The following is a 16,871-nucleotide window of genomic DNA, read 5'->3' as shown; positions in this document are numbered from 1 at the left end:
CAAGAGAAGCTAATAACCTCCAGGTAACCAAGCCAAACATGAAGAAAGCTAAACCAAAGAAGAAACAAAAAATAGAAATGAGTTAGAATTTATGGCATGTCAGCACTGAAAGAGTGTGTTAGGGGTCATCTAAGTTCATTTACACTCATATGCCCCCCTTTTTCAGGGTGCTCAGAGACCATGTGCCCTGGCCTCAGTCACACAACTGGTTGATACCCAAGCCAGGTCTAGAACTGGCCTTTGTTTTAAAATTTTTATTTTTCTTGAAATATAGTTGATTTATAATATTTTGCTAATTTCTACTCTATGGCAAAGTAATTTAGTTATACATACATATACATTCTATTTCATATTCTTTTCCATTATAGTTTATCACAGGATGTTGAATATAGTTCCCTGTGCTATACAGTAGGACCTTGTTGTTTATCCATTATACATAATACCTTGCATCTGCTCATTCCAAACTCCGAATCCATCTCTCCCCACCCCCTGTCCCTCATGGCAACCACAAGTCTGTTCTCTGTGTCTGTGAGTCTGTTTCTGTTTAATTGATAAGTTCATATTTTGTGTCATATTTTAGACTCCACGTATAAGTGATGTCATATGGTATTTGTTTTTCTCTTTCTGACTTACTTCACTTAGTATGATGATCTGTAACCCCATTTCCCAGAGGATAGCTTGTCTGCTGCAGGACATCTGAGGAGAGGTTTACCTACGTGAAAATGCTTTAAGCAGGTTATTTATGCCAAAATGTTGACTTTTTTCCATTAACTTCCTAGTGAACCACTGCAGCCTGAGCTGTCATTTGTAATTATGCAGTAATTAAAAAACTAACTTGAGATTCTTTTTTCTGTTTTCTTTAAGTGGCTTCTCCAACAGAGGCATACCATATATTTCTGGGTGGAAAGGCTGAATGATTAATCCTAATTTAATTTATCAATTTGATGCAATCACAAGCACAGTCCCTGTGGAATATTTTTTCTTAACTTGACAAAGCTGTTCTAAATTTAATCTAGAAGTCTGAGTGAGCAAGAAAAGATAAGAATATGGAACAGCTTAATGGGAGAACTTGAACTACCAGAAAGCAGAATATGTTGTAAAGCCACAGTCCTGTAAATAATATATTAGAGGTATGGAAATCGGAGTCAATAGTGTGAAAGAAAGAATAACCATATTCATAAGAATTTAAATATGAGCCACTGGGGGAAAGAATGAATCTTTATGAGAATAAATGATATGAGAACAATTTACCTATTTGGGGAGATTACAGCAGTCTTTTATTATGCCATATACCAAACAACTTAGATTGATTAAAACTAAACATGTAAATAAAGGGGGGAAAAGTTAAAAATCTAAAAGGAAAAAATGTACATATAAGTCTTTCTAAACATAATGCTAAAAGTCAGAAACTTAAAGCCTTTAAGCTTTTAAATGTTATTAAAATGTTTTAAATATTCTTAAAATATTAAACCCTTGAAATAAAAATCAAACAAAAGTAAATCCTGCACCCCAGTGATTTTTGCAGCACTGTTGACAATAGCTAAGACATAGAGGCAACCTAAACAGGGGAAAGGATAAAAAAGATGTGATACATATATCCAATGGAATATTACTCAACCATAAAAAAGCACAAAATAGTGCCATTTGCAGCAACATGAGTGGACCTAGAGATTATGATACTAAGTGAAGTAAGTCAGAGAAAGACAAATATAATATGGTATCACTCATATGTGTAATCTAATTTTAAAAAGGATGTTGCTGTTCAGTCACTAAGTTGTCTGATTCTGTGACCCCATGGACTGCAGCACACCAGGCTTACCTGTCTTTCACCGTCTCCTGGAGTTTGCTCAAAACTTATGTCAACTGAGTCAGTGATATCATTGAACCATCTCATCTCTCATATTAAAAAAGGATACAAATAAACTTATTTATAAAACAGAAACAGACTCACAAATTTCTAAAACAAACTTACAGTTACCAAAGGGAAAATGTTGGGGGAAAGGGATAAATTATGAGTCTGGGATTAACATACATAACATACACACACTACTATAAGATAGATAACCAACAAGAACCTACTGTATAGCACAGGGAACTCTACTCAATATTCTGTAATAATGTACAAGGGTAAAGAATCTGAAAAAGAATACATAACTGATACACTTTGCTGTACCCCTGAAACTAACACAACAGTGTAGACCAACTATACTCCAGTAAAAATAAAAGAGTACAAAAAAAAAGTAAATCTTCTTGTTATAGGGTTAGGTCTTAGATCTTTTAGAATATATTAAAATATAGAATAAAGTCCTCCTTGGGTTCTGTTCAGACTATAATGGTCTTGGCAGGACAGTGGGGAGAAATGAGCAGGGCGGATGTTAAAAGGTGGCCTGGGGATGCTGCCTCCCCCAACAGTGCCATCTTATTACAAAGGAAGTTGAGACTTGGAGGAGGAGGAGAATGGAAAGAATCTGTCCAGGATACTCCTGCTGAATGTGCTTTGTAAATGATAATACAATTCATCCTTGGTAGTAGACCACTGGTGCCTAGGGTGGTAGGATTTCCATATGGGGTTCTCATGCATGTGTAGCTCTGCAAATTGTTTCTGTTTTGTTTTGCTTTTCCCAGATCCTGTGGGAAAGCAGTAAAGTTCCTAAGTAATGTTTTATAGACTTTTTATAGGAAAGCTTTTCTGGAAGTTCTTATTAGAAAGGGAAGGCAAGCAATAGTAGTATTTCTACAAGAACAAAGGATTCACCCTTTGGTGTCCACCTGAAACCATCACAACATTGTTAATCAGCTATATTTCAATATAAAATAAAGAGTTAAAGAAAAAAAAGGACAAAGGACTCAGGGCAATTTAGTGATTTCTCCTGAATGTGGTTTGAGGTCTAGAGACAGAAATAGAAAGCAATGGTTATTACAAAATATTGAATATAGTTCTCTATGCTATACACTAGATCTTTATTTATCTGTTTCATATATAGGAGTGTGTATATGTTAATCCCAAACTGCTAATTTAGTCCTCACCCTCTTTCCCCTTTGATAACTGTAAGTTTGTTTTCTGTGTCTGTGAGTCTATTTCTGAGGGTTTTTTTTTTTTCTGTTTTGTAAATAAGTTCACGTATCATTTTTTAGATTCCACATATAAATGATATTATATGGTATTTATTTTTCTCTGTTTGACTTACTTCACTTACTGTGGTAATCTCTGGTCCATTCATGCTGCTGCAAATGGGATTATTTCAGTTCTTTTTATGGCTGAGTATTATACCATTGTATATGTCCACATCTTCTTTATCCATTCCTCTGTCAATGAACATTTAGGTTCCTTCCATGTTTTGGCTATTACCTATAAATTATGTATGTATATGTGTGATATATATAATTGAATCACTTTGCTGTGCACCTTAAACTAACACAACATTGTAAGTTAACTGTTAAATCTTGAAAAAAAATCTGTAATTAAAAAAAAGGGGGAAGCAGTAGAATTGCTAGGTCAGAGGTCATTTGCTCACATTTGGAATTGTAATAGATGTTACTAAACTGCTGTCTGTGGAGATACCTATCTGTGGTTCCCCAGTGATGTTAAGGAATTCGCACTTTCACTACTGAGGCCCTGGGTTCAATCTCTGGTTGGGGAACTAAGATCCTACAAGCTGCAAGGCATGACAAAAAAAAAAAAAAAAAAAATCAAAGATATTTGACTAACACTCTGTGGCAAACGTTCTGATCTTTGTCAGTCTGATAGAGCATCTGGGTAAAGTCATTTCAAAACTGAGGTTGAGCACTGTTTCAGGAGTCACCAGATTTTCCTTTTTGGGGAATCACAGAGCATTACAGAGCTAGAACAGATCTTAGAGATGAAGTCCAACCATTCAGCCTACATATGGGGAACCTGTTTGACCGGGGTCACTTGAGTAGTCCATGACTAGAGCCAGATCAAACCGTACATCTCCTGTTTATTATAACAGCTCTCTGGCTGAGTGTCAGACAGCCCTGGGAAGGTCTCTGGAGCATTCTGGGTTTGGCTCCAGAGCCAGGAAGCTGAAAGTTACAGCTCAGAACCACAACACGCTGACTATGAGGCCAAGTGCTGTAACCTACCCTGAACTTCAGGTCCCTCGTATGTAAAGTGGAGTTAATATTATTAGCCTTTTTGTCAGTTTTCAAAGATTAGGTTCATGTAGATAAAGTAGCTGACACAGTCTTCTCACAACTCTTATCCACCTCCTCGTGTTTTGTTATCTGACTTCCCCACCCACATGTAAGCCACAAGGGACACTCACACTAACATTCTCAACAGTATAAGTAACTTGCCATAGAGTGATGGAGAGGATTCTATGTGGGGCAGGCTCCTCCAGGAGCCCTTGTAGTCCAGACCATTGCCCAACACACATCATTGACTTAGTTCTGGCTTTTTCTGGCTTGGCCATCAGTGTCTTGGTTATTCTTTGGAGGTATTTTATGAGCAAGAGACATCACACCCATACTGACTCCCGAGGACCTGAGAAGCAAGCTCACCCTCTTTATCACTCACTCTCTGCTTTTTAGGGTCTGATTTCTAACAAGTTCCTCTGTTCAAATTTTCCAGGAAACTTGAAAAGCTTCTGTGTGGCCAAAGGAGAGACAGCATGTGTGCTGACCAGCTTGGGTCATGAGACCCACTGTCAAAGCAGGAAGGAGGAACAGGAAGGGAGGAAGGAAGGGAATTACTGAAAACCAGTTATTTTCAACACACAGCCTGGGTGATCTGAGGATTGCCAGGAGTCAAGGCTTTTAAAGATGGGTATTATTTTTGCTGTTGCTAGTCAGTTCGTTTCACTACGCATAACCCTTCTCGTATTCTGAAAGAGAATAAAATCAAATGCAGGACTGGTCCAAGGACAGGGCCTACCTCAGCCTCCCTTTCTGGAGGCCCTGGAGGGCTCTCCTTCCCCTTCTCAGCTCCTCAGGAGCATCCTTTTTGTTGGCATCCCAGACAACCCCTCACCCCAGGTGGAAGGGCTGGAGAGGCTTCCTCAGTCCCTTCTCTATCACTTCTGCCCCCACCCTCACTCACCATCCTAGTTAAAATCAAGTGAAAATTCTAACGGCTCTGAAAATGAATGAGAAAGTTCACTTGTTGGGGCCCATCTGTTCTACTCTCAATTCTAGTGATTCTCCAAGAGCGGTTCTCTGACCATCTGAGCACGGTCTCCTAGATGCCTGTTGAAGATGCACACTCTTAGCCTCCCTCCCCTGTAGAAACTCTGGGGGTGCAACCCAGAAAAGCACATTTCCAACAGGCAGCCCCAGGAGTCCATTAAAGTTTGGAACCCCCAAACTTTGGAACCCCACTATTCTGCACAAGTTCCTTATTTCTTTCCCTTCTCTCTCTTGTTTCACCTCATCTTCCCTTTTTCTTTCCTTATTCCCTGTGACTCTTGCTTGCCTGTCTCCTCCCTTCTTCCTCCTCCTTAATGTCAAGGCTTCAGAGTAGCCCACTGAACTATTTTTTTTAACTTTTATTGGAGTATAGTTGATTTACAATATTGTATTAGTTTCAGGTGTACAGCAAAGCGAATCAATTAATATATATACACATATATCCACTCTTTTTTAGATTCTTTTCCCAAATAAGTCACTACAGAGTATTGAGTCAAGTTTCCTGTGCTATACAGTAGGTCCTTAGTAGTTATCTATCTTATACATAGTAGTGTGTATGCAGCAGCCCTGATTTTTTAACATATTTAAGTCCCTGGGAAACTCAGTGAGGAGGGAAAAAAGAAGGTATATATTTCTTACTGCCTTGTTTGTCCCCATAAAAGAAGGGTAGACATGAAGCTACCCTCTCGAAGCCCCAACTTTGGGAAATGCATCATTCTTTTAAGTACACAGAGGCATCCCTTCCAGTATAGGAGAAAACCTTAGAGGTTGGCAGTATCCTTTAGAGAAACAGTACTGGTGTGATGTCCCAGGGGGGCCAGGGAGAACCTCCCTCAGATCAGACACCTGGGTCCCCTCACTGGAGGACACAGGTGATGAAGGCATTTGAGGGAGATGGAGCCAGTTGGGCAGGAAGTGGGGGAGAAGGGGAGGTGATCAAGGAGAGTGTCTGCACAGAGCTGAGGGCGAGTGCCACCAAAGTCCTGAACCTCTGCTTTTGTTTTCACAGCTTCTACAGAAAGAGACCAAGATGAACACAGAGGTGAGTTCTCTAAGAGGACCGATTTAAGGATGCTTTTCTTACAGCATGCCTCATTTCTCCTCCACAGAGCGTCTTTCCCTCTAGAGCTTTCAGAAACATCAGCACAAACTTGAAAACATGTCCCCTGCATCCTGCCACGCACATGGCTCCAGGTGATATGGGAAGAATTAGGCCCCTCTGAGCTCTTATCTGTGTCTGTCCAGCTTCAGTTAGATTAGAATTTATCTACCTCAGCTAATCCTGAAACAACACTCATGGGCTAGGGTGGAGTGGGCTACAGTGGAGCATGGCAGCTGCTGGGCCCTAGTGTTATTCTGGGGACAATTAACTCTGCTTATAAGGATCTTCCTCTGCATCATCTCCTCGTATTCTCACTTCCACTGAACCTGTTCTTCAATCCAGTGAGATGCCTCGTTTCTTTGTACCTTTGTTTTTTCCTAACCAATCAGCCCCTTCTGCTTTCACTCTCTTCAGGTCCAGCCTAGATCCTGGGGTCCTCTCTTCCACTACTACTGTGTTCTTGCCCCCAGCTCCTTTCCCCTTGTCCTCTTGATCCTGCATGGCCAGCCCAGAGGCCAAGCCCAGAGGATGGTGGTCTTGGTTGAGTGGCACAGTTTCATGCTATTTGCAGCTGACAAACTTCTCAAAAACCTCATCTGGGTACTCAGCATGCCCACCAGGCCCCCTCCTTGCCCTCAGACAGCTCTCTTTCCCTCTGCCCTGAATAGCCAGGTCTGGTCTTCCTCACTCCTCCCAGCTCCTTCCTCGCTCTTTAGTTTCTGATCACCTTTTACTTTGTGGAGAAAAATTGGAACCATCAGACGTCATCTCTCTCAATTTCTGCCTCCCCATTTGTCTTGTTTTTCTTCCTAGAGGAAGGGATGTTTATCAGTGAGAGAGCTCCAGACTGCGAGTACAGAAAATCCCAATTCAATGTGGTTTTTGTCCTGGAAATCCAGATGGAGGGTAGGCTCCAGGGTGGGTTGATCCAGTGGCTCAGCCATCTCATCAAAGATCCAGGATCTTTTCATCTCTTTGCTCTCATCCAGGTATTGGCTTCATCTGGGAGATAGTGGCCTTCATGGTTATAGAACGGCTGCCAGCAGAGGTTGGGGCTACATGCATCCTCATTCACTCTGAGTGGGAGAAAGAGATGGATTCCTGCAGGTCTCCCAGAAGAGTGGGAGCCTCCTTTCTTGAAGTTCCACTAAGTGCCTTTTTAGGCCTCATTGGCCAGATCTGGGTCACATGCCCATTCCTGGACCAGTTACTGTGTCAGAGGAGCCAGGATTTTGCCAACTAGCTTAGACTAATCAGGCTCAGCTAGAGCATCTGCTCCTCTACCCCAGAGCTGGATCTGGGAAGAAGGAGGGGGAATGGACTTCAGGAAAGGACCCACTGCATCCCATCCCAGACATTTCTCGTGAATGTGGGTCCACTGAAAAAAATGCAAAGTTGAGAATTATGTTTTATGGGCCGACTTACTGAGAGCTTAAGCCTGGGCTACAGCCTCTCTTATAGCTCTGAGGGACTGCTCTAAAGAGGTAAGGGACGTGCCAAGGATATATAGAAGTTTTTGCAAACAAACACAAAAACAAAAAAACAGGTAGTTGGAAGGTAGTCAAAAGATTACTATTAATTAAAGGAAAACAACTATCTCAAATTAATGAATTTATCACTTTAGTGTGTATGAAAAGATGCAAGAGTCTAGGCTTATTGAAATCATTCTTTTGATATGCACCTTAGCTATCCCAGACCAGTATCCTACTCCTTCCATCTTGAGTCCCTTGAGGGTGCAGCGTTGAGGGTAGCTGCAGAGGCTGCTGGCTTGGTGGCCTCAACATCCTTTGTTTACTGGCATGACAAGCAACACTGTTTGTCCACACTCAGAACTGAAGACTCTGCTGCCTGTTCAGATTCTATACCACCTCTCTGAATTCCTTTTTTGACCAGCTGCATTGTTCAACTTGTTTCTACTAGTTCTTTCCCATCAGCATTTCCAACTGCTTTAGTTTTTACTTTTTCAGAACGAAACAACATCTGAGGTCTTCTCAAGCTACTGTAATCCTATTTTCTCATCCCTTTCAGAGGGAGGGTTGACATGCTCAACCTGCTATAGTCTTTTCCTAACATTATACTGAAATTCATCTTTAAAAAGTAGTTTTTAAATATAATTCTAAAAGAAACATGTACCTCTATGTTCATAGCAGCACTATTTACAATAGTCACAACATGGGAACAACCTAAATATCCATCGACAAAAGAATGGATAAAGAAGATGTAGGACATGCATACAATGGAATACTACTCAGTCATAAGAAGAAGGAAATAATGCCATTTACAGCAACATACGGAGAAGGCAATGGCACCCCACTCCAGTACTCTTGCCTGGAAAATCCCATGGATGGAGGAGCCTGGTAGGCTACAGTCCATGGGGTCGCTAAGAGTCAGACATGACTGAGTGACTTCACTTTCACTTTTCCCTTTCATGCACTGGAGAAGGAAATGGCAACCCACTCCAGTATTCTTGCCTGGAGAATCCTAGGGACGGCGGAGCCTGGTGGGCTGCCATCCATGGGATCGCACAGAGTCGGACACGACTGAAGCGACTTAGCAGCAGCAGCAGCAACATAGACACAACTAGAGATTATCATACTAAAGTAAAGTAAATCAGAGACAGAAAGACACATGTCACTCATATGTGAAATCTAAAATATGGCACAAATGAGCCTATCTACAAAAGAGAAAGAGATTCATTGACATAGAGAACATACTTCTGGTTGCCAAGGGGGTAGTGAGGAGGGAGAGATGGACTGGGAGTTTGGGGTTGGTAGATGCAAACTATTACATTTAGAATGGATAAACAACAAGGTCCTAATGTATAGCACAGGGAACTATATCCAATCTCCTGTGATAAACCATAATAGAAAAGAATATTAAAAAAAGAATGTATATGTGTAAAACAAAAAACAAATTTTTTAAAAAAATTTTATTTTTGTAGTAGTGTCAATACACAGACCTAGAACAAAACTTAAAAGCTACAAAATGTTAAATGGTCAAAAGTGAGTCACCTCACTACCTCATCACCCCAGGCTCCCCTATCCCAGGGTTGACCTCGGTCAACCATTTTCTGGTGCCTCTGCCCTCTTATCGGAAGGCCCCATGACTCGCTCTAATTCTCATGGTCTTGGAAATTGTGCAAAAAGAGTAGAAACTTTGCACTCATATTAAGCTCATAGAGCCTGGCTCAGTAGTAGTTCTGTCAATCATCAACCACCCCTTCTGTTCTATAATTTCGACTTTCCTTCTTTGGTGGCTTTTTTCTCTCAACCTTTTAAAAAAATATTCCCAGACCGTGGGACCCCCTCTAACTAGTCTGCCTTCTCTTCTGCCTTAAACACCCTATGACTACCTTCTGGGACCCCTTCTCACTTCCATTTCCTGTCTAATCCCTGGGCAGCCTGACATGGTCCTCACTGCTCTGGTAAAACATCTCAGAGCTCTCTCTCTCTCTCTGGAAGTGATACCTCCCTCATGTGAATTTCCATGGCCCTTTAATGATCACTTTTTTTGTGACCTTCCATTCTCTGACTTGGGTAGAGCTGTCTCTGTGCCTCCTTCGTCTTAGCATCCCCACAGCATCCGACCTGGTGCCCCAAACACCACGTGTTCTCACTGAGTGGCAGCTGACTCAATGATGGGATGATTCAGAGACTGTCTAGTCATTGTGTACAGCAATTCAGAGCTTGGGTGGATCAGTGAAAATGCAGAGGAAGAGAAACCTACAGTGACTTGAGGCTGGCTGGAGCAGAGAGGGAGGAGCAGGTTCTCAGCTGCAGTCAGCCCTTTGGTCTAAGAGGATTTGTCCGAGGCAGCAAAGACTCCCAGGATTTCCAGCACGTCACGCTGGGTGCCTGACAGAATTTGCGGAGCCCCTGGCCTTTGCCCGGAAGTTCAGAGCACAGTCTGTCAAGTGAGGCTGGTGGTTGGAGCACAGAACATGAGGATCCAGGTCAGGGTGGGACGGCTAGGTGGAACTGCCCAGTTGGCATTCCTTCCTGGGTCTAGAGCTTGGAGGAGAGGACATCTCACCGTGCACGATGTTGGAGCCTTCAGCACAACGGTGGTCTTGGAAACCTTAAGAATGAGAGGCACCCCTCCCCTACTCAGGGAATATGGGGAGGAGAGAAGACCAGGGGGATAGGATTGAGCATGGGGGAATGTGCACCACCTGGGTGCAGGATGAAGAGGGAAAGCGGTAAAGGGTGAAAAGGAAATCTCGCTGTGAGGTGAGGGAAGACAGGGAAGGAGGGAATTTTAAGAAGGTCCCCTCAAGTATCAAACAGGAGTGAGGTCCAGGAGAATGTAGCCTAGGGAAAGCCCTTGAATTACCAAAGATCTGAGATGACCTGTAATGAGGCAGGGAGTTTTGGTAGTGAAACCCAGATTACAGCTGAGCTGGAAGGGTGAATGGGGAGAGCAGATGCAGCCTGGCGTTGTGGGGTGTTGGCTGATTTAGGGGCAGTGGGCACCATCAGGGGCAGAGTGACCTGGAGGGCAGACAGCAGAGGACACCCAGCTCTGTAGTGGGGGCCCAGGAAGGGAGCAGGGTATAAGCTCAACCCTGTACAAACTGTACAGTTCTCATCTACTCAGAGCGTTCCTCGGATTTTTATATCTATCTTAAGTGTTTGTATTTTGGATTACATACATTCACATGATCAAAATTTTAAAGAATTCCACACACACACACAAAAACCTTATCCTGAGCAGTCCTTTTCTCTCCTAGCTACTCTGTTCTCATGCTCCAAGGCAACTACCCTTACTGGTTTCTTGTCTGTCCTTCCAGAGAGATTCAAAACATATACAAGTATTTTTTTTCCTTCAGCCATTGCCCCGCCCTCCTTTTTTTTTTTTTTTTTTTAACATAAACTAGAGCACACATCTTACACTGGTCTGTATTTTGCTTTTCTCACCCAACTATTGCATCTTGGAGATCAATCCCTTCCAATACATAAAAAACTTCCTTGTTCTTTTTTTACAGCTATGTAGCATTCCATTTTCAAAGTATACCATAATTATCTAACCAGCCTGCTATTAACATGTACTTTATATTCAGTCTTTTGCTGTTACAAGCAAGGCTGCAATAAACCTGAGTCATTTCACTTATGTATGTGCTTTAAAAATGAATTCCCCCTATCCCCAACAAAGAGTATTTGCATGTTAAATATTTCCGAGCTGCCCTCCACAAAGGTTGCCTGTTCTCCTCACCCTCCAGAGACATATGAACATGCCTGTTTTCCCATGCCAGCCAATGTGTGGTCAAACTTACTGATTCTTGTAAATGAGTGAAAAACATTACGTTGTCCTTCCTGACTGTTTGCAGTCATCATACCCCCTCCTGGAGTGGTAACCTAGCACTTGCCCTCATACCTCCCACCTTGAAATTCCATGGTGATTTTACATTTTCTTCTACCCTCCTTACCTCAAAACAAATTTTTTGTTTTCTGAGTTGGCAGAGCATGTGTTCTTAATCTTGGAATCCCATCATCTAATCTCAAGCTTCAAACACTTAGCTTCTCTGCATCCAAGACAGGGAGAGCAGGCTCACTTTGTGATGATAAGTTGGTCCCCAATTAGTTTTTGAGTCACTTTGCTGTTCTGTCTGTCCCTTTTCTGCATCTTGAAACTATTCCTGTTCCTTTGTTCCTTAAAATGGCACCTCTACAGGACTGAATATATAGTACATTTTATCAAAAGTTCAAGACAGCAGGGCACAGCAAGACAACTGAAATGGAATTTTAGACATTCTAGAAACCTGTTGCCCACCCCTCTGCTGGGCATATCTCACCGTCTCCTTTCTCTGCATACTTCAGCCTCCTTATAATCTACATGCACATTCCCCTTTCTACTCTTTCCTCCCATTTCCTCTGCTTTCTGCAGTTCTCACCTGCAAGTTTTAGCTACTAAATTGTAGAGGAGTGTAGCCATCTCTTTGACTTGTTTTTTTTTTTTAGCATTGTGCCACTCTTTGCGACCCCATGGACTGTACAGTCCATGGAATTCTCCAGGCCAGAATACTGGAGTGGGTAGCCTTTCCCTTCTCCAGGGGATCTTCCCAACCCAGGGATCAAACCCAGGTCTCCCGCATTGCAGGCAGATTCTTTACCAACTGAGCCACAAGGTTTAGTTTCCTTGTATTTGGAGATTTTCCAGTTATCGTTCTGTTACTGATTTCTAGTTAAATTCCATTGTGGTCTCAGATCAGACATTGTATGATTTCTGTTTTTTTAAACTTGTGGAGGTGTATTTTATAACCTGTCTCGGTTAATGTTTCGTGTATGCTTGAGAAGAATGTGCAGCCTGCTGCTGTTGGATGAAGCAGACTACAGATGTCAGTTTTGTCCAGTTGATTGGTAGTGTTGAGTGCGAATGTGTCCTTCCTGATTTTTCTGCCTGTTCCATCTGTCCATTTCTGTTAGAGGGGTGCTGGAGTGTGATGCAACTGATTTTGGATTCATCTATTTCTCTTCACAGTTCTATCAGATTTTACCTAATGTAGTTTGGTGCCCTGTTGTTAGGTGCATACATGTTGGACCTTGTTATGTGATGCCCTTCTTGCAATTAACGTAACTACTCCTGCTTTCTTTTGTTTATAGTGTTAGCATGATATATTTGTCTCCATCCATTTACTTTTAATCTATATGTGTCTTTATATTTAAAGTGGATTCTTGTAGGCAACATAGAGTTGAGTCTTGATTTTTGGTCCACTCCAACAATCTTTATCTTTTAATTGATGCATTTAGACCATTAACATTCAAAGTGATTATTGATATAGGTAGATTAATATTTGTTATTGTTTTCTATTCATTGACTTTGTTCTTTGGTCCTATTTTTGTCTCCCACTCTTCTTCTGCCTTTTGTGATTTAAATTGAGTATTTTATATGGTTCCATATTCTTTTTTCTTAGCATATTGGTTATACTTCATTTTTTAAACTTTTTTATTGGTTTTGCCAGAGCTTGCAATATACATTTACAATTAATTCAAATCCACTTTCAAATAATAACTATACCACTTCACAGGTAGTGTGATTACTGTAAAATAACAATAATCCCATTCCTTCTTATTGTCCTGTGGATCAGTGCTGTCATTCATTTCACTTATGTATATGCATTTACATAAACATAAATGTATGCTGCTGCTGCTGCTAAGTCACTTCAGTTGTGTCCGACTCTGTGCGACCCCATAACGGCAGCCCTCCAGGCTTCCCCGTCCCTGGGATTCTCCAGGCAAGAATACTGGAGTGGGTTGCCATTTCCTTCTCCAATGCATGAAAGTGAAAAGTGAAAGCAAGGACGCTCAGTCGTGTCCGACTCTTAGCGACCCCATGGACTGCAGCCCACCAGGCTTCTCCGTCCATGGGATTTTCCAGGCAAGAGTACTGGAGTGGGATGCCATTGCCTTCTCCACATAAATGTACACATAAGCATAAATAATTCAGTACGTTTTTGCTGTTGTTATTTTATTTAGATCAATTAAGAATAAGAGAAATAAAGTTTGTATCTTGCCTTCACTTAATCCGTCTTCCTTTCTTTAGGTAGATCTGAGTTTCTCACCTGTAATATTTTTCTTCTCTCTAAAGAAATTCTTTTAATATTTCTTGCAAGGTAGGTCTACTACAACAAATTCCCTCAAATTTTTATTGTCTCAGAAAGTCTATTTCTCCTTCACTTTGGAAGGATAACTTCACAGGGTACAGAATTCTAGGTTGGTAGGTTTTTTCCTCTCGACACATGAAATAGTTCACTCCACTCTATCCTTGCTTGTATGGTTGTTGAGAAGTTGGATATAATTTTTATCTTTGTTCTGTAGGTAAGGTTTTTTTCCCCTCTGGCTTCTTTCAGGATTTTTTTCTTTATCTTTGTTTTTCTATAATTTGAAAATGATATACCTAAACATCTTTTTTGGGGGACAGGGCATTTATCTTGTTTGGTGTTCTCTGAACTTCCTAGATCTGTGATTTGGTGTCTGACATTAGTTTAGGGAAATTCTTAGTCATTATTATTTCAAATATATCTTGTGTTCTTTTCTCTCTTCCTTCTCTTTCTGGTGTTCTCATTACATGTGTGTTACACCGTTTGTAGTTGACCCACAGTCCTTGGATATTCTCTTCTTTTTTTCAGTCTCTGTTCTCTTTGCTTTTCAAGTTTTGGGGGGTTACTATTGAGATATCCTCAGTTTTAGGGATTCTTTCCAGTGCCATGTCTAGTCTACTAATAAGCCCATAAAAGGCATTCTTCATTTCTGTTACATTGTGTTTGAGCTCTAGCATTTCTTTTCCATTCTGTCTCCTGAGACAATTTCTTACATTGCCCATCTGTTCCTAGATGTTTTCTACTTTATCCATTAGATTCTTAGCATAGTAATCATAGTTGTTTTAAATTCCCAGTCTCAGTAATTTCAACACTCCTGTTATGTCTGGTTTTGATGCTTCTCTCTTTCTTCAGATTATGTTTTTTGTCTTGTTATGGCTTGTCGTTTTTTCTTGATCTCCAGACATGATGTATCATATAAAAGGAACTGCTTTAAATGGGCCTCACGTGGTGGGGAGGTGTAGGGGGAGGGGACACATTCTACAGTCCCATGATCAAGTCTCAGTCTTCTGGTGAGCCTGTGGCTCTGCACTGTGAACCACAGAAGTATTTTTCAGTTTATTTTTCTTCCCCTCTTAGGTGGGGGAGTATGGCTAGAGTGGGCTAGAGTTGGGTGTTTCCCTTCTCCCAGGTGGAACTCTAGAGTAGCCTGGAGTTTTGTACAGTTGACCCTTGAACAGTACCAGGGTTAGAGATGCTGTCTGTATAGTTGAAATCTGCCTGTAACTCATAGTCCACACTTCATACACACAATTCATCCATATCCAGAATTCTGCATCCAAAGATTCAACCAGCCATGATTGTCTAGTACAGTGATAATTTAGTATTGAAAAAATCCACATACAAGCACTGTTCAAACCCATGTTGTTCAAGGGTCAATTGTTTTTCCCTAGCCTACAGTCATTTAAGGTCTAATAATACCCCAGTAGGTTAGGGTCTGGTTAACTAGTTTCCTGTGAGGTCAGTCTCCTTAGGAAGGACAAAGCACTGGTATATTTCAAGGGTGATGCTTTTACCCAGTCTTGTTGGAAACATGAGAGGAAATGTCTCCAGTATTTACTGTGAGAACCTGGTCAAGCTCCTGGAGGTAAATGTCACAAAATTGAGAGGGTCTTCCCATAACTGAGTCCCTCTGGAGTTTTTAGGTCTCAGAGTTGTCCACACTGAGCCCCCAGTCACTCACCTGTTACAGTTCAGGCTTTCCTACTGGTTCCTGCTGTGGTTTCCACTCTTGAGTCTCAGCTCCACCAAGTTATTCTCTGCATTAGTTCCTCTGTTTCTCCAGTTTGGGGACAGCAGTTCGCCTCATGTTCTCACCTCTCTTAAGGATCCTAGAGGAGTTAGTTTTAGTTAGTTTGTCAGTCTGTTTAGCTGTTTATTTGTCAGGGTAGAGCGGCAACTTTCAAGCTCCTTACGTGTAAAGTGGGAAACCAGAAGCCTACCTCTCTTTGATTTGCAGTTTCCTTTCAGAACATGCCTTGATGCCTCATGTAAAAGGAACAGACACAGGTGAAATGGTCTAGCAAAGTCATTTTTCTCAAAAATGAAGTTCTTTCCCAATGAGGAACTCAGTTGTTAATATGTCAGCATTTTCACCTATATCTTGTCCCTTGGTATCAGTTTTGCAAGGGAATGTTGTCTAAACCAAATTTGAAAGCACTTTCAGTCAGATACTATGCAAGCCAGGTTTACAAGTGTGTGTGTATCATTAATTATTAAAATGGAAAAAGTGACTTGGCTTCTTACAGATAAGGAAGCTGTTTCTTAACCTCATGCCTCTTTTAAAGCTAATTGAAACCTATGATCCTCGTTATTTTCTGTAATGTAGTAATTTAGTAGTTAATCTTAGGAATGCCATAAATATTCAGCCTCATAAGGAGATTGCTTGTTTCCTTTTCTGAGTGAAAGAAGAAACAAATATTTGATCAGCCTCATAAGGAAATTCCTTGTTTCCTTTTCTGAGTGAAAGAAGAAACAAATATTTGATCAGACATGTGTTTTGGCTGTTCAGTACAGATTTCTCTAAAGACTGTCTTTCTGCTTTTTGTGTATGAGACTGTCAAAAATTAAAATTAAAAAGCTAGACTGGTAACCCAGAAGGCACTAACTGTGCTAAATGGCCTGTTGTCAGTTGGGCATTGTGGCCACAAGCTTAAAACTACATTTCCCGAAGTTCCATTCCATGTGTGAACTTGGCCAGTGAGAGGCACTCCCGGGAGATTTGGAGGCTGAAGAAAGAAACTTATTCAGAGGGCACAGTTGCTCTTCCAAGCTTCAGGCTGCAGATGCTTTCCTGAGGTCTTGGCTTCCAGGCAAACTTGAGAATCACGTGCTTGATTGCAGTAGGAGATGGTCAGTGATGGCTTCTCTGGCTTCCCCAGTGGTTGCAGTGGTGATGTAAGCCTGTGATTCCCCATGTTAAAATTCTGTGCTTAGAACACATTACTGAATCCTGACTGGTACATTGAGCATTTTATAAGTTACGTAACAACAGTAGTACAGTCAGGGAGAGAGGAAGTGGAAGTATAC

General features: G+C 41.4%; 2 protein-coding genes across 16 annotated transcripts in view; one reads left to right on the top strand and one right to left on the bottom strand.

Moving 5' to 3' along the window:
• The window catches only part of COA1 (cytochrome c oxidase assembly factor 1), a 179,970-nt gene that overhangs the window by 132,245 nt on the left and 30,854 nt on the right, over nt 1–16,871 (bottom strand). For 6 of the 13 annotated variants that reach the window (XM_081535317.1, XM_081535330.1, XM_081535318.1 and 3 more), the window contains exon 2: nt 15,526–15,673. The exons of the other annotated variants lie outside the window; for them this stretch is intronic. The gene's annotated coding sequence lies outside the window, so the exon portion shown is untranslated. The remainder of the gene's footprint in view (nt 1–15,525; nt 15,674–16,871) is intronic. 13 annotated transcript variants of the gene reach the window in all.
• BLVRA (biliverdin reductase A) overlaps nt 1–16,871 on the top strand; it is a 48,941-nt gene that overhangs the window by 9,005 nt on the left and 23,065 nt on the right. The window contains exons 2-3 of one of the 3 annotated variants that reach the window (XM_081535299.1): nt 4,592–4,786; nt 6,155–6,187. In XM_081535299.1, the coding sequence (XP_081391425.1) occupies nt 6,176–6,187 (12 nt within the window). In that variant the 5' untranslated portion in view covers nt 4,592–4,786; nt 6,155–6,175. Of the gene's footprint in view, nt 1–4,591; nt 5,770–6,154; nt 6,188–16,871 lie in introns of all 3 variants that reach the window. The other 2 variants (XM_081535300.1, XM_081535298.1) reach the window with 2 other exon arrangements.

The sequence above is a fragment of the Giraffa tippelskirchi genome, chromosome 10 (genome assembly GCF_054371585.1).
Source record: "Giraffa tippelskirchi isolate mGirTip1 chromosome 10, T2T-mGirTip1v1.2.pri, whole genome shotgun sequence".
NCBI classification, from domain to species: Eukaryota; Metazoa; Chordata; class Mammalia; order Artiodactyla; family Giraffidae; genus Giraffa; species Giraffa tippelskirchi.
The sequence above is the reverse complement of the archived record's forward strand: the minus strand, read 5'-3'. Positions and strand labels throughout refer to the sequence as shown.